Source organism: Oncorhynchus keta, chromosome 14 (assembly GCF_023373465.1).
Source record: "Oncorhynchus keta strain PuntledgeMale-10-30-2019 chromosome 14, Oket_V2, whole genome shotgun sequence".
In the NCBI taxonomy this organism is placed as follows: Eukaryota; Metazoa; Chordata; class Actinopteri; order Salmoniformes; family Salmonidae; genus Oncorhynchus; species Oncorhynchus keta.
The window spans coordinates 48855573-48873802 of NC_068434.1; the positions used below are offsets into that span (position 1 = coordinate 48855573).

Genomic DNA, 18230 nt, shown 5'->3' on the forward strand with positions numbered 1-18230 from the left:
ATTTGTATTCTGAAAAGGGTTCCTTCTTTTCACTCTGTCATTTAGTTCAGTATTGTGGAGTAACTACAATGTTGTTGATCCATCCTCAGTTTTCTCCTATCACAGCCATTCAACTCTAACTGTTTTAAAATTACAATTGGCCTCATGGTGAAATCCCTGATCTCTTTCCTTCCTCCCTGGCAACTGAGTTAGGAAGGGTGACTGTATCTTTGTAGTGACTGGGTGTATTGATACACCATCCAAAGTGTAATTAATATCTTCAATATGCTCAAAGGGATATTCAGTCTGCTTTTTTTCATTTTTACCCTTCTACCAATTGGTGCCCTTCATTGCGAGGCATTGGAAAACCTCCCTGACTTTGTGCTTGAATATGTGCTTCAAATTCACTACTCAGCCGAAGGACCTTACAGATAATTGGGGTAGTCATTCAAAAATCATGTTAACCACTATTATTGCACACAGAGTGAGTCCATGCAACTTATTATGTGATTTGTTCAGCACGTTTACTCCTGAACTTATGTTGGCTTGCCATAACAAAGGGGTTTAAAGGGGTTTAAAACCTCTTGAATTGTAATCTGACCCTTTTTTATTTATTTTTTTGCCTAAAATGACATACCCAAATCTAACTGCCTGTAGCTCAGTACCTGACGCAAGGATATGCATATTCTCGATACCATTTGAAAGGAAACACTTTGAAGTTTGTGGAAATGTAAAATGAATGTAGGAGAATATAACACATTAGATCTAGTAAAAGATAATGCAAAGAAAAAACATCCGTTTTCAAAAATGTTTTTGTTCAATCTTCTTTGAAATGCAAGAGAAAGGCCAATATACGACTTAGGACTCCAGCCGCAATTTTTTTGGGGCCACTAGATGGTAGATAGTAGAACATGCAGAGGTGCTATGGTGGCTCTGTCTGATGAGAACAGGAGTAACAGAAAACATACTCTGGGTGTGTATACAGTATGTATGGGCTGATAGAGGCTATGGGCTACAGCTCAGTGCATTTTGATCAGGCGGGCTGTAAAATGCTGAGTCACTACAGTGTGGGCTATGGGCTGGAGGTGCGCCAGGAGGCTGATAAACCAGGAAGATGTCAGGAAGACTCAGGTCATGTGACAGAAAGTGAGTGAGGGGAAGTGACCATAGAGAATGATAGAGGACTCTTCATTGTATCTGTCCCATTATGACATCTGTGAGCGCATGGGCAGCGCGATTGAGGACATCTCCATTTTGAAGTAGTCAATTAAACAAACTCAAAGGGTGCACACAGCCACCTGAAGTGTGTTGTTTGAACAGATATAAAGCCAAGGTTGGCAATTTACTGCCACCTGCAGTTATGGAATGTTTACTCAAGTATAATGAATTGTCTGATCCCTTCTGATGACCTAGATGGAATTATGTGATCTGCCTTCCCACCCAGTTGAATACTTCAAAATGGGGAAAGGCCTCAATAGCACAGGCCAAGCTAAAACAAGCTTTTGGGCACTATAGTTCTCTATTATTCTCTATGGAAGTGACACAGTTATAGGTAGAAATGTACTGATGTGAGATCTTGACCTTTTTTACACATTCAGGTTCGTACATAGCATAGAACATGTTTCTATTCAAAACAGATATCGATTTGATCACTTGTGATAAAGATGTTATAAAGCAGTACGTTCCCACTGGGCACAGATGTCATTTCAACATGTAGTTTTCATTTACATTTGGTTGAGATGTCAACTAATGTGAATTTAACGTGAAATCAACAAAAAATGTCACCATGTCATTGGATTTAGGTTAAAAGTTGGGTGAAAAACAAATTCCCTTACACTGATGACTTTGCTAATCCAATCAGTTTTCCACGTTGATTCAACATCATCCGATAGATTTTTTGTTGTTGAAATGATGTGGAAACAACGCTGATGCAACCAGTTTTTGACCGGTGTGTTATCAGACAGTATTAAAAACAGGTTATTAGATATTATCCATTACCAGGTAGAAAACATAATCCAGTACAAGGTCAGGATGGAATCAGGTTGGGCGACATGTAGCCTAGGTTAAGAGCGATGGGCCAGTAACCGAAAGGTCGCTGGTTCGAATCCCCGTGGTGACTTGGTGAAAATTCTGTGGATGTGCAAGGTACTTAAACCTAATTGCTCCTATTGCTCTGGACAAGAGCATCTGCTAAATGACTAAAATGGGATCTATCCAGAAGTTCCTCTGTAAGAAAATAATTTGTACTGTCTACTAGCATTTTCAATCACATCATTGCGAGCAAAGAAAAACATTTGAATTAGTCTCTCTCCTCACCTTGATGCGGCTGACAGCCTCCTGGGCCTGCATCATGCGCACGTTCTTGGAGGGGGTCTTGTCAGACAGCAACTGGGTGGAGCCCAGGTAGTTAGCGGCAAAGATGATCCCATCGATCAGGTCCTCTGGGTCACATGGACCTGGGACTGGGAGGAGGAAGATTAAAATGCCATGATGTGCCATGGAATATATATACGGTTTGAATCTTAACATGTTCGTGAAGGCTTCAACTCTAAAGATGCAGAAATTAGAACAGTTGGTTTGATTGGGACATCGTAGTGAGAGACAGAAAGAGAGAGAGAGTGTGTGTGTATGTGTCACCAGAATGTCATTGTGCTTCACACAGAGCTAGAGAGACTAGAGACACAATGCTCCTACTGAGCTAAAGCACACAGAATGCATGAGTAAAGAGGGAAGGATAAAGAGTGTGGGTGGGTGGGTGTGTTTGTGAGATAGATAGATAGATAGATAGATAGATAGATAGATAGATAGATAGATAGATAGATAGATAGATAGATAGATAGATAGATAGATAGATGTGTATGTGTGAGAGAGAAATAGGTGAGAGAAAGACCGCACTGAAGCGTTTGACTGGTGCACTAGAGGCCCTTTCTCTGTCTCTAATTTTCCTTACCTCTCATTCAGCCCTCCAATGACATTTAAAAATGCTGATCTGGTACTAAATGCACGCCTGCACATCACCCCCACAGAGCTAAATCACCCAAGCATTTACTGGAGAGAACCGCTTCTCAAATATATTCTGCACTGGCAAAATGCGGCCCACTGAATTAAAGCAGAGAGGGACGTAAAGACCAGGAGCCAGGAGCAAGTCTTACCTTCTACATAGGTAGGAAAGGAGGCCAGGCTTCTCCTGGACTGCAGGTGCAGAGGAGAAGACAGATAACACGTTACTGACGGGTCACACAGGCATGGTCATTATAACACTGTCATAGCACTATCAGGACACTGGTGAAAGACAGACAAACGTTGGTTGACACACTGGGCATTTGCGGGTCATGACATTTTCTTAGCCGGTTTATTGTCACGCAAATGACTGCCAGTCTCACGGTAATTACCGGTTAATTAACATAAACATGTTTACAATCTTCAGGCCTCTATGCGTACAAGCCGGTGATGCGCGCCTTTGGAGCATCTGCATTTTAAAAAGTCTAATAAATCCATTTAATATACACCATCACAATAAATCCATTATTTATTTTAGGCAGGCCTAAAGAAACATTATATGAAGAAAATGTATTTCAAAAGAACCGAATGTCAGTCTGCCTACTGTATGTTATCTGGCTATGCGCCATGCCCGTAGGCTAGTTCATTTAAGCAGACAAGATATCGAATCAGTCCTGTGCCATGATTTTATATTATATTATTGTAAGAATAATATAATTGAAGTAAGCTGAAAAAAATAGAAAGGATGTTTTCCCATTGCGGAGTGCACATATGAAGTGGCTATAGTTTTGGCAAATCGGTTCGGACATCTACTTTGTGCATGGCACAAGTAATTGTTTACATATTATTTCACTTATTCACTGAATCACAATTCCAGTGGGTCAGAAGTTTACATACAAAGTTGACTGTGCCTTTAAACAGCTTGGAAAATTCCAGAAAATTATGTCATGGCTTTAGAATCTTCTGATAAATTGGAGGTGTACCTGTGGATGTTTTTCAAGGCCTACCCAGGCCTCTTTGCTTGACATCATGGGAAATCAAAAGAAATCAGCCAAGACTTCAGGAAAAAATTGTAGACCTCCACAAGTCTGGCTTATCCTTGGGAGCAATTTCCAAATGCCTGAAGGTACCACGTTCATCTGTACAAACAATAGTACGCAAGTAGAGATGCGTTCTTTCTCTTAGAGATGAACAGACTTTGGTGCAAATCAATCCCAGAACAACAGCAAAGGACCTTGTGAAGATGCTGGATGAAACAGGTACAAAAGTATCTATATCCACAGTAAAACGAGTCCTATATCGACATAACCTGAAAGGCCGCTCAGCAAGGAAGAAGCCACTGCTCCAAAACAGCCATGAAAAAGCCAGACTACGGTTTGGATGACGGATCACCACCTCAAGCTGAACCTCGGCAAGACGGAGCTGCTCTTCCTCCCGGGGAAGGACTGCCCGTTCCATGATCTCGCCATCACTGTTGACAACTCCATTGTGTCCTCCTCCCAGAGCGCTAAGAACCTTGGCGTGATCCTGGACAACAAACACCCTGTCGTTCTCAACTAACATCAAGGCGGTGGCCCGTTCCTGTAGGTTCATGCTCTACAACATCCCCAGAGTACGACCCTGCCTCACACAGGAAGCGGCGCAGGTCCTAATCCAGGCACTTGTCATCTCCCATCTGGATTACTGCAACTCGCTGTTGGCTGGGCTCCCTGCCTGTGCCATTAAACCCCTACAACTCATCCAGAACGCCGCAGCCCGTCTGGTGTTCAACCTTCCCAAGTTCTCTCACGTCACCCCGCTCCTCCGCTCTCTCCACTGGCTTCCAGTTGAAGCTCGCATCCGCTACAAGACCATGGTGCTTGCCTACGGAGCTGTGAGGGGAACGGCACCTCAGTACCTCCAGGCTCTGATCAGGCCCTACACCCAAACAAGGGCACTGCGTTCATCCACCTCTGGCCTGCTCGCCTCCCTACCACTGAGGAAGTACAGTTCCCGCTCAGCCCAGTCAAAACTGTTCGCTGCTCTGGCCCCCAGTGGTGGAACAAACTCCCTCACGACGCCAGGACAGCGGAGTCAATCACCACCTTCCGGAGACACCTGAAACCCCACCTCTTTAAGGAATACCTAGGATAGGATAAGTAATCCTTCTCACCCCCCGCTTTTAAGATTTAGATGCACTATTGTAAAGTGACTGTTCCACTGGGTGTCATAAGGTGAATGCACCAATTTGTAAGTCGCTCTGGATAAGAGCGTCTGCTAAATGACTTAAATGTAATGTAAATGTATGTTGTGAGCTTAAAAGTTAGCATTTGAAACAGGTCCTATATGCCCAGATTTAGAGTTATTTTGTCAATTTAGTTGTGAATGAAACAAACCTCAGACTGTCTTAGAAATCAAAACATGATGCAGCTATAGGCTATTGACTATTTGAAAAAGTCTAAAAAAAAAAGCTTTGCCTCTGGCTACACACCCTGTTCTTTCATCGGGTGATCATATTTTTACCCATCAGACTATTCTCAATTTAATTTCATCTTAAATTTGTTTAGAATGGCCCATTATGAAATGGGTAGGAACAGGAACAGGGGCAAAATACATAGCATCCATATGCACTCGAATAGCGAATGGCCCCTTTCCCCCAGTTAAATCATGCCGTGTATGCTACTCCGCCTTTATAGCAAAGCAGCTGAGAAATAAATATAGTATCAGCTAGGATCCTCTTCTTTTTAGTGGCAACCACCAAAACTCTGTTTTCACACAGGATTGCATATATATTCGTCTGGGTTTATAAGAAAAATAATTTAACTTCAAGCATCAAACACTGTTTGAGAAGCATGCAGACTCTCACTGCGCGACAGGTGATATTCCGCCCAACATCTCTATGCCATGGGCTCGACAACCATGTTCCTGCAGCTATCGAGGCTATTCAAAATCAAATACAAATTCACCATAATTGTAGGTTAACTTTGTAAGCCACCCTGCACAACAAACAGCATCGCCTCTGCCTATAAGTTCTCTCCCATATTCACGGATAGAACGTTTTTGTCACGCCTTGGTCATAGTGTTTTGTGTTTCGTTATATATTTGGTCTGGCCAGGGTGTGACATGGGTTTATTTTGTGGTATTTCGTATTGGGGTTTTGTAGTTATTGGGATTGCGGCTGAGTAGGGGTGTTGCATAGGCTTGGCTGCCTGAGGCGGTTCTCAATCAGAGTCAGGTGATTCTTGTTGTCTCTGATTGGGAACCGTATTTAGGTAGCCTGGGTTTCACATTGTATTTCGTGGGTGATTGTTCCTGTCTCTGTGTAGTGTTCACCAGATAGGCTGTAATAGTTCCGTTTGTTGTTTTTGTATTTATTAGTTATTTCATGTATCGTTCCGTTTTTCTTCATTAAAGACATGAGTAACCACCACGCTGCATTTCGGTCCGACTCTCTTTCGACAAACGAAGAACGCCGTTACAGTTTTGAGCGTAATTTAAGCCAACCAGTCCATCAAGTATGCATAATAATACAGTCCACATTCTAAGGTGATTACTAGAATATGTTTAATTTCAGAGTATAGGCTAGACCAGTTATGTACTAAAAACTACGTTTTTTTGCCATGCTAATATGTGATAGACTATTAGGATATGTATTGTATAACAGCACAATCATTATTTGAATTCTGTTTTTTGGGGGTGACTTGGGCTCATACAGTTGAAGTCGGAAGTTTACATACACCTTAGCCAAATACTTTTAAACTCAGTTTTTCGCAATTCCTGACATTTAATCATAGTAAAAATTCCCTGTCTTAGGCCAGTTAGGATCACTAATTTATTTTAAGAATATGAAATGTCAGAATAATAGAGGATAATTATTTATTTAAGCTTTTATTTCTTTCATCACATTCCCGGTGGGTCAGAAGTTTACATACACTCAATTAGTATTTGGTAGAATTGCCTTTACATTGCTTAACTTGGGTCAAATGTTTTGGGTAGCCTTCCACAAGCTTCCCACAATAAGTTGGGTGAATTTTGGCCCATTCCTCCTGACAGAGCTGGTGTAACTGAGTCAGGTTTATAGGCCGCCTTGCTCGCACACACTTTTTCAGTTCTGCCCACAAATGTTCTATAGGATTGAGGTCAGGGTTTTGTGATGGCCACTCCAATACCTTGACTTTGTTGTCCTTAAGCCATTTTGCCACAAATTTGGAAGTATGCTTGGGGTCATTTGGTAGACCCATTTGCGACCAAGCTTTAACTTCCTGATTGATGTTTTGAGATGTTGCTTCAACATATCCACATAATTTTCCTCCCTCATGTTGCCATCTATTTTGTGAAGTGCACCAGTCCCTCCTACAGCAAAGCACGACGTTGCCACCCCTGTGCTTCACGGTTGGGATGGTGTTCTTCGGCTTGCAAGCCTCCCCCTTTATCCTACAAACATAACGATGGTCATCATGGCCAAACAGTTATATTTTTGTTTCATCAGACCACAGGACAAAAAGTGTGATCTTTGCCCCCATGTGCAGTTGCAAACCGTAAACTGGCTGTTTTCTGGCAGTTTTGGAGCAGCGGCTTCTTCCTTGCTGAGCGGCATTTCAGGTTATGTCGATATAGGACTTTTGTACCTGTTTCCTCCAGCATCTCCACAAGGTCCTCTGCTGCTGTTCTGGGATTGATTTGCACTTTTTGCACCAAAGTACGTTCTCTAGGAGACAGAACGCGTCTCCTTCCTGAGCGGTATGACGGCTGCATGGTCCCATGGTTTTCATACTTCGTACTACTTCGTACTATTGTTTGTACAGATGAAAGTGGAACCTTCAGGCGTTTGATAATTGCTCCCAAGGATGAACCAGACTTGTGGAGGGCTACACATTTTTTTCTGAGGTCTGATTTCTTTTGATTTTCCCATGATGTCAAGCAAAGAGGCACTGAGTTTGAAGGTAGGCCTTGAAATACATCCACAGATACACATCCAATTGACTCAAATGATGTCAATTAGCTTATCAGAAGCTTCTAAAGCCAAGCATCATTTTCTGGAATTTTTCAAGTTGTTTAAAGGCCCAGTCAACTTAGTGTATGTAAACTCCTGACCGACTGGAATTGTGATACAGTGAATTTTAAGTGAAATAACCTGCCTGTAAACAATTGCTGGAAAAAAATACTTATGTCATGCACAAAGTAGATATCCTAATTGATTTGCCAAAACTATAGTTTGTTAACAAGAAATTTGTGGAGTGGTTGAAAAATTAGTTTTAATGACTCCAACCTAAGTGTATGTAAACGTCAGACTTCAACTGCATTTAGACATATGCGTATGCATAAGCTCTAATATGCATTTGGTTGTTCTACACATTTCGTTGTGCTCGGCTCTGAAACAACATCCACAACGACCATGTTTTCCACTCAGTTGTTGAACTTCTTTCTTCAACTTGATCATCACAGTGAGGTCAAAATGTTTTACCTAATGGTGGGTTTTAAAAGCATGATAGTATTTTGATGATAAATTGACAAGGTAAAAATCTGTCATTCTGCCCCTGAACAAGCCAGTTAACCCACTGTTCCTATGCTGTCATTGTAAATAAGAATTTGTTCTTCACTGACTTGCCTAGTTAAATAAAGGTTAAATAAAATTTAAAAAATAAGTGTTTGATGTTATTTTCCATTGATTTTCCCATTGGTCTCAGTGTGGTTAGAGGGACAATAAGAGCTCTGAGTGCTAAACCATTAGCGACCTGATGGTTGTTAGTGATTTGGGTACTACCAAAGCATGTCCAGAGTGCATAATAGGAGATTACCATGACTCAACGTTTATGTGGAATTTGACTGTGTTCATGACATGACTGCCGGTGTTGCGGTAATATGGTCACCGCAACGGTCCTATATGCAGTGATATTTTGATTTGTCAGAATGCCTGGTAAGTATCATAACATGGACAAATACATCCACACAAAAACACCTCTTTAGTGGAAAGCGGTGGAGACTCGAAGCTTTCACTCCCTTCAAGCATGGGTGTCCGGATTGAAGACTCCGCCCCCTGAGGAGAGGCCTGAGAGTCTGAACCTGGAGACTAGAGAGAGAGTGAGGAGAGGAAGAGAGAGAAAGGAAGAGAGAGAGAGAGATAGAGAGAAAGCTCATTTTACTTCCATCATTCAAACATAAAAACATAAAACAGAGCAGGGCCGTGGAAAGATTGGTCATATGGTATACAAGACCTTTCACTGAACCAAATCAATAAGGGTAACACCCACATTTGGTTCAAACTCAACAAAAGCACGGTCCTTAGTGACAATCATTTACATGTACTGTATGTGCAGTCTATGCTTCTCACTCAAAATCAGTTTTATGATAATTTCCAAAGAGAAACCAACCAGTTCCAAGCTGATGGAAATGTGCTTTCGTGTTGGGATTTTAATGCTAGAGCAAGTTCCGAACCTGACTGTGTAGACCCTTAGGGTAATAAACATATACAGTATTTGGACATTTGGACAACCTGTATCAATGATTTCCTTTCGAGTACATATAGCCCAAACCTCCCTGACTTAAATTTGGCTTTGATAGCTGCCACAAAAACACATTTATGCAAAAGGAAAAGCATTCTAGTTGAAAACCTCAAAAGAGAAATGGTTAGATTCCGAGTGTAAACTCAAGGATATTTATCAAATAAAAAACATTACCAACCACAAGATTCAGCAAGAATATTGTGGTACATTTAAAGAATACAAGCAAAACCTAAGATGTAAGAAACGGAAGCATTTTGAAAACTATGAAAACCAGTTCTGGGAGTAATGGAATGGCTTAAAAGGAGAACAGAAGAATGATCTAGGCAACATCTGGAAAGATCATTTTGAAAGTCTCTATGGAATAATATCATAAGAAGACCTTACTTTAAAACAGAGAGATATCCAAGAAAAACCTCATTAAAAACAACCAGAACCCAATTGACTACCAAATTACACGAGCTGAACTTTCAAACATACAAGCCTTAAAACCTGGAAAGGCATGTGGCCCTGACAGCATCAGGAATGAAATGGTTAAACACAGTGCTCCTGAGCTGCAGGATGTCTAATTAAAACTATTCAACCAGGATTTGGAGAGTGGCTGCTTCCCTGGTACTTGGAACCAAGGGTTCGAAACCCCCATATAAAAAGCGACAAATTACATTGATATTTAGTCATTTAGCAGACGAATTAAACCCCAACAACCATTGAGAGCAATTGTAATGCCGTCTTTTGTAGGCACTTTACAGAGGCTCCGCCATGGCTCGTTGGGCAAAGCCTGTGAAGAAATTAATTGGGTTCTTGGAGGGTATTTGGATAAATGCAGAAAATAAGGTCTGTGATAAACACAGGATTAGGAGATTTTATACGTTTTTTTTTCTATGAATAATCTTCATCAGTTTACATCACTATTTGAGAATTTGAAAGCATTTATTTAATTGAAAAAAGTAAAAAGCTAACGATGTGCTTACATGTAAAAAATAAATAAAAATAAAACTACAGCGCATGCCTTTGATGTCACCAACGCTACGCCAACCAACGCTACGTGTAAAACAGCTCTGGGATATCGACAGCCAGAGACTGTCTGAACCCTTTACACTCGTGAGAATTGGCCTATATAGATAGGGATAAATTGAAATGTTTCTTACAGAAGAAATATGAAAAGCAAATGCATGCACAAGCATGGAAGCAATTAAAACAGTTTGGAGATTATGGGGATATTATTAGACCAAAGTTACAGGCACAACAGTCCATCTGACACAAGACTGAATCCAAACATTAAACTATTGATCTAATGTGCATTTTACGTTTACTGTACTTTTTGCTATATTCGTGGTAAATGTGGGGTACTGTAGGTGCAACACAAGACAAAACAATTACAAGGGTTTGAGTGAGAGGACTAACTGGTGTCTCCAAGTGGCCACACTCCTCTCCAAAGTGTGCACAGTTCCTAAGTCATTTCAATGCACTTTTATGACTCAAAGAAGAGTCTTCAACTAAAGGTGTTTTTTGATCTCTCCTAGCTGTGCCGTTGAGGAACTCGAGCAAAGCACATTTCTAGTTGTTTTGTTTGGAACACAACCCTGCATCTCCGCCATCACACAATTATTGTTGCTTGTTTACGCAACCCATAAAAACGGCTCATTATAAATCGCAATCTGGATCAGGTGGGCATCGATTGAAAGCTTGTTCTGTTCAATTGCCAACGTGACTAGCTTAAGTTATAAAATATGATCTTAGAGTGTTACTGTAGGGCTTTCACAAGGTAATTCAGAGAAACAAATCGTCATTTTTGATACACAGAGAAAGGATTCATTAGTGCATTCAGGTGCGTGTTCTTCACAATAGACAAACATAGGCTCCTTCTGTTCAGAACAAGCCAGGATATGATGCCATGTCATCTTGTAACTGTACATCAAACATAGTGCTAAAAAAGCATTGACACTGTACATGACATGAGTTTTATGATATGGAAATGTGAAGTGCACTTTTGGACAGGGTGTTTGGCTAGCTTGTATGAAATGTGGTGGTTCATTTCTTTACTATCAAATGAGGAGAGACAAACTTATCACACAAGTCAGAGTCATACTTAAGCTAAATCTTTAACAGTGAGAGCTTTGCAATAGCAATGACTTGGCGACGAATCAACGTTTCTGATGATCCGTTGAGAGCGGCGAGACAAAAGTACAAAGGTATTTTATAGATTACACCCCTTTCAACCTACATGACGAAAAACAGATGTATAGAATGGGTCACAAGGTTAAGATGTGTATGAAAGATACCTATAATACATAGCAGACAGTATCTGCTGTGGCAACAGTTTTCATTGTATAGACCAGTGTCTGGTCCTCCGACTCCAAACTGGAACCATCTCTCCCTGGTACGGTATAGAACAGAAACATTAACTCATGCTCTGGAATGCTCTTTAGGTTTTATCACCCAAAATACACCGTAAATCTCCTGTCAGTGTTATGTCCCAGAGGCCCATCCTCAGTAGAACACACACACAATAGTTAACAGAATACTCTATTCTGTTGAATAAAAAAAAACATTTGATGCAATAAATGCCTTATAACATAATCTTGCAATAGACATCAAATGTGTGTTATTATAATCCTCAAAAACTCTGCTTTCAAAATACATTGAGTCCTCTTCATTTATAGCATTTTCCTCACTCCCCAATTAGTGGAAGTGATGGGGAAACATCTTGTCGGGTACGGTTCTCAAGTGTATTATTATTATTATATGTATTATTATTATTGAAATTAACTATTTCATTATCCTCATTGCATTGTACTGTATTTACTGAAATGCTGTACCACTATACTGCTTTGGCAATATCTACAAATTGTATTTCATGCCAATAAAGCAATCTGAATATGAATGAAAGAGAGCGACAGCGAGAGGGGGGATAGAGAGCGGGGAGAGAAGGGGGAGAGAGGGATAGAGAGAGTTGGGGATACGGAGGAGGAGAAGAAGGAGGAGAAGGAAAGGGGAGAGAGAGATAGAGGGGTAGAGAGAGAGAGAGAGGAAAAAATAAAGAAAGGGAAGGGAAACCAGAGGGGAAAAGAGTAGAATAAGATAGATTATATAAATGCACTACATCTCGTTCCAAAATAATATAAATTAATATGGAGCTGGTCCCCCTTTGCTGCTATAACAGTCTCCACTCTTCTGGGAGGGCTTTCAACTAAACTCACCAAAAAAATAAACTTCCCCTTTTCAGGATCCTGTCTTTCAAAGATAATCAGTAAAAATCCAAATAACTTCCCAGATCTTCATTGTAAAGGGTTTAAACACTGTTTCCCATGCTTGTTCAATGAACCATAAACAATTCATGAACATGGACCTGTGGAACGGTCGTTAAGACACTAACAGCTTACAGACGGTAGGCAATTAAGGTCACAGTTATGAAAACTTAGGACACTAAAGAGGCCTTTCTCCTGACTCTGAAAAACACCAAAAGAAAGATGCCCAGGGTCCCTGCTCATCTGTGCGAATGTGCCTTAGATATGATGCAAGGAGGCATGAGGACTGCAGATCAGGCCAGGGCAATAAATTGCAATGTCCGTACTGTGAGACGCCTAAGACAGCACTACAGGAGACAGGATGGACAGCTGATCATCCTCGCAGTGGCAGACCACATGTAACAACACCTGCACAGGATCGGTACATCCGAACATCACACCTGCGGGACAGGTACAGAATGGCAACAACTGCCTGAGTTACACCAGGAACGCACAATTCCTCCATCAGTGCTCAGACTGTCCGCAATAGGTTGTGAGAGGCTGGACTGAGGGCTTGTAGGCTTGTTGTATGTCAGGTCCTAACCAGACATCACCGGCAACAGCGTCGCCTATGGGCACAAACCCACTGTCGCTGGACCAGACAGGACTGGCAAAAAGTGCTCTTCACTGACGAGTCGCGGTTTTGTCTCACCAGGGGCGATGGTCGGATTCTCGTTTATCGTCGAAAGAATGAGCGTAACACCAAGGCCTGTACTCTGGAGCGGGATCGATTTGGGGGTGGAGGGTCTGTTATGGTCTGGGGCGATGTGTCACAGCATCATCGGACTGAGCTTGTTGTCATTGCAGGCAATTTCAACGCTGTGCGTTACAGGGAAGACATCCTCCTCCCTCATGCGGTGCCATTCCTGCAGGCTCATCCTGACATGACCCTCCAGCATGACAATGCCACCAGCCATACTGCTCGTTCTGTGCGTGATTTCATGCAAGACAGGAATGTCAGTGTTCTGCCATGGCCAGCAAAGAGCCCGGATCTCAATCCCATTGAGCACGTCTGGGACCTGTTGGATCGGAGGGTGAGGGCTAGGTCCATTCCCCCCAGAAATGTCCGGGAACTTGCAGGTGCCTTAGTGAAAGAGTGGGGTAACATCTTACAGCAAGAACTGGCAAATCTGGTGCAGTCCACGAGGAGGAGATACACTGCAGTACTTAATGCAGCTGGTGGCCACACCAGATACTGAATGTTATTTTTTATTTTGACCCCCCACCCCCTTTTTTCAGGGACACATTATTCAATTTCTGTTAGTCGCATATCTGTGGAACATGTTCCGTTTATGTCTCAGTTGTTGAATCTTTTTATGTTCATAGAAATATTTACACATGTTAAGTTTGTTGAAAATAAACACAGTTGACAGTGAGAGAACATTTCTTTTTTTCTGAGTTTAGATGTTGGAACATTGCTGCGAGGTCTTGCTTCCATTCAGCCACAAGAGCATTAGTGAGGTCGGGCACTGATGCTGGGTGATCAGGCCTGGCTCGAAGTCGGCGGTCCAATTTATCCTAAAGGTGTTCGATGGGGTTGAGGTCAGGGTTCTGTGAAGGTCAGTAAAGTTCTTCCACACATCATTATCTTGTCCCTGGAAGCTCGTAGAAATGCAATTAACAGAATGGATATTCCAATTCAAAGCAATGACCACATCGGCGGCCATATTGGATGCACTATTTGGAACGCTCGATGAATTGAAGCTTATCATTCCATAGAAATTAATATAGCACTAATCTATGGCCTGTTTATTGATTCTCTATCTATGTGGGCGCTCCTATCCATCGATGCTCCATTGCCCAATGCCCATAGTTCCAGTAGCTACTTCTCTGCACAGAAAACACACCTTGGTTGACTCATAAATATTCTTCAACAATATTCAGTGATGTTTCATTCATACAGCTCACCTGTCATACATTTTAGACATTAAGACAAATTGAAGGGAAAACTATTCCCACAATGAAAACTGGCCCGAATCCACAGTCCATAGAAAAATAAGTCCTGGTCCAACACCTAACAACATAGGAGGAATGTTTGGTATAAATCCACCAAAACCACACTAATGTTCACTCCAAACAAACCTGGCTTCCATGGTTTTCATGCAGACGGTCTACCAGGAAATCCCAGAAGTTCTCCATACTTTGAGCCTGAACAACGGTCAAACTATGACGCAGACTGTACTTAACTTACACACACAGACAGACACTACCTAGTGGCTACAGAACCTGAATGAGGTAAAATAGCTAACCTTCTCTCAAGGTACTGTGGTGGTAATGTAGCTACAGTCTCTGGTGGCTTGGTACCGAGTCTGAGCTCTGCTCTACTCCTGTTTCACACGCTATCAGAATTCACAATGGACTTGTCAGAAAGGCACAGGGGTGTGTGTGTGTCTGTGTGTTTGTGTATAGACAGAGGCCTGCAGTGGATGAAAACAGGCTCTCCTCAATGTTATCGGAAACCCTCTGAATTATTCACTCTCTCTCTCTCTCTCTCTCTCTCTCTCTCTCTCTCTCTCTCTCTCTCTCTCTCTCTCTCTCTCTCTCTCTCTCATCTACACTAAATAAATAATCCTGGGGACGGCAAAAATAACATGTTCTTCTGATGAACGGGAAACTGCCAGAAAGGAGAAGTAAATGACACTATAGTACAGTACGCATAAGGTCATTAGCACAGTCTTAACCCATCTCTCTTTCTCTCTCTCTCTGATATATTTAAGGGGCTTTATTGGCATGGAAAACATATGTTTAAATTGCCAAATTAAGTTAAATAGATTGAAACATGTGAAATATGTGTCTCTAATATGGTCATACATTTGGCAGGAGGTTCGGAAGTGCAGCTCAGTTTCCACCTAATTTTGTACGGCAGTGTGCACATAGCCTGTCTTCTCTTGAGAGCCATGTCTGCCTACGGCGGCCTTTCTCAATGGCAAGGCTATGCTCTCTGAGTCTGTACATAGTCAAAGATTTCCTTGATTTTGGGTCAGTCACAGTGGTCAGATATTCTGCCATTGTGTACTCTCTGTTTAGGGCCAAATAGCATTTTAGTTTGCTCAGATGTTTTGTAAATTCTTTCCAATGTGTCAAGTATTGGGTCTAATTGTATTGCTGTCTTGGGGCTCTATGGGGTCTGTTTGTTGTTGTGAACAGAGCCCCAGGGCCAGCTTGCTTAAGGACCTCTACTCCAGGTTAATTTCTCTGTAGGTGATGGCTTTGTTATGGAAGGTTTGGGAATCGCTTCCTTTTAGGTGGTTGTAGAATTTAATGGCTCTTTTCTGGATTTTGATCATTAGCGGGTATCGGCCTAAATTCTGCTGTGCATGCATTATTTGGTGTTTTACGTTGTACACAGAAGATATTTTTGCAGAATTCTGCATGCAGAGTCTCAATTTGGTGTTGGTCCCATTTAGTGAATTCTTGGTTGGTGAGCGGACCCCAGACGTCAAGTATTTTTAGCCAGATCCTAATTGGTATGTCAAATGTTATGTTCCTTTTGATGGCATAGAAGGCCCTTCTTGCCTTGTCTTACCAGTGGCGCTGATGTTTAGACCGTGGTATGTATATTTTTTGTGTGCTCTGGGGCAACGGTGTCGAGATGGAATTTGTATTCATGGTTCTGGCAACTGGACCTTTTTTGGAACACCATCATTTATGTCTTATTGAGATTTACTGTCATGGCCCAGGTCTGGCAGAATCTGTGCAGAAGATCTAGGTGCTGCAATTGAATCGAAAGCTTGTTCTAAATCAACAAAGCATGAGAAGCATTTGTTTGTTAGTTAATTAGGGTGTGCAGGGTGAATACGTGGTCTGTCGTACGGATGTGAGGATGATGTTAAAGAGTTTACGTATAGCCAATTGGAATTTGTGGTCTGTATATTTTATAATTTCATTTAGGATACCATCAACCCAACAGGCTTTTTTGGGTTATGGGTTTGTATTGTGTCCTATAGTTCATTAAGTGTAATTGGTGAATACAGTGGAGTCTCTCTCACTCAACTCACTCACTCACTCACTCACTCACTCACTCACTCACTCACTCACTCACTCACTCACTCACTCACAATAACAACGTTAGTACCAGCAGCAATTCCATGAGAGCTGGTGGTTGGCTCTAAACCAGATGTACATTGTGCTGTCTGAAATTAATCAAAGACAAACAGAGCTAATTAATGAGTCTCAACAACAGGATAGGAGACAGACAGTAATCTAGCAGGGCTCTGTTTGTTAAATGTAGTGTGTGTGTGTGTGTGTGTGTGTGTGTGTGTGTGTGTGTGTGTGTGTGTGTGTGTGTGTGTGTGTGTGTGTGTGTGTGTGTGTGTGTGTGTGCGTGCGTGCGTGCGTGCGTGCGTGCGTGCGTGCGTGCGTGCGTGCGTGCGTGCGTGTGTGTGCGCGCATGTGATAAACCACTATGCTGATGGCTTTGACCTTCTCAGGGGATGCGTGTGATCTGATACAATGGCATCAACTCCTCACATCTCTAGACAGTGTCAGGCTCTTGTGACTAAAAGTCAACAAACATTACCTCAGCTCACCGCTCATGCGGCACACCTTTTGGATAATATGATAAGCTTGAATGTGTTTGTGTGTGTGTTGCGTGACTCTACTAAAACCCAAATGACTGCCTGCTCCCAGACATGAGTCCGTTGTTGTCTCCAGAGGTCTGAGTGAGTACAAAGAATCTCGCTCCATCATTCCTTCCCCTTTTGAAGAGGAACAGTCTTTTATACTCGGAGGGGATTTCTCAGGCTAGCGTGACAGTAGAAAAGTGCCCATCCATCCACGAGTCACTCTCATCACTACTATGCCCCCTGGGTAGTTATACAGAAGAGTAAGAGCTCCAGTGGTGTAAACCCCCCACCCCCCTCTCCCCACCACCTCAACCCACCAACCTCCCATTACCAGCCCCCGTCCCCGACCGTGCATGAAGGCACACGCTAATACTCCATGTTCACCCACGACTGTGTGGCCAAGCACAATTCCAACACCATCATTAAGTTTGCTGACGACACAACAGTGGTAGGCCTAATCACCGACAACGATGAGACAGCCTATAGCGAGGAGGTCAGAGAGCTGGCAGTGTGGTGCAAGGACAACAACCTCTCCCTCAATGTAAATAAGACAAAGGAGCTGATCGTGGACTATAGGAAAAGAAGGGCCGGATATGCCCCCTTTAACATCGACGGGGCTGAAGTGGAGAAGGGTCGAGAGTTTCAAGTTCCTTGGTGTCAACATCACCAACAAACTATCATGGTCCAAACACACCAAGACAGTTGTGAAGAGGGCACGACAACACCTTTTTTCCCCTCAGGAGAATGAAAAGATTTGGCATGGGTCCTCAGATCCTCAAAAGGTTATACAGCTGCACCATCGAGAGCATCCTGACCGGTTGCATCACCACCTGTTATGGCAACTGCTCGTATCTGACCATAAGGCACTACAGAGGGTAGTGCGTATGGCCCAGGGGTGGCAGGTAGCCTAGTGGTTAGAG

At 42.3% G+C, this 18230-nt stretch overlaps 1 protein-coding gene across 6 annotated transcripts in view; it reads right to left on the minus strand.

Annotated features, from left to right (window-relative positions):
• The window catches only part of LOC118393558 (amyloid-beta A4 precursor protein-binding family A member 1), a 105494-nt gene that overhangs the window by 9764 nt on the left and 77500 nt on the right, over positions 1-18230 (minus strand). For all 6 annotated transcript variants that reach the window (XM_035786321.2, XM_035786320.2, XM_035786323.2 and 3 more), the window contains 3 exons: positions 8918-9028; positions 3132-3171; positions 2296-2441 (listed from right to left, as the gene is read on the minus strand). In XM_035786321.2, the coding sequence (XP_035642214.1) occupies positions 2296-2441; positions 3132-3171; positions 8918-9028 (297 nt within the window). The remainder of the gene's footprint in view (positions 1-2295; positions 2442-3131; positions 3172-8917; positions 9029-18230) is intronic.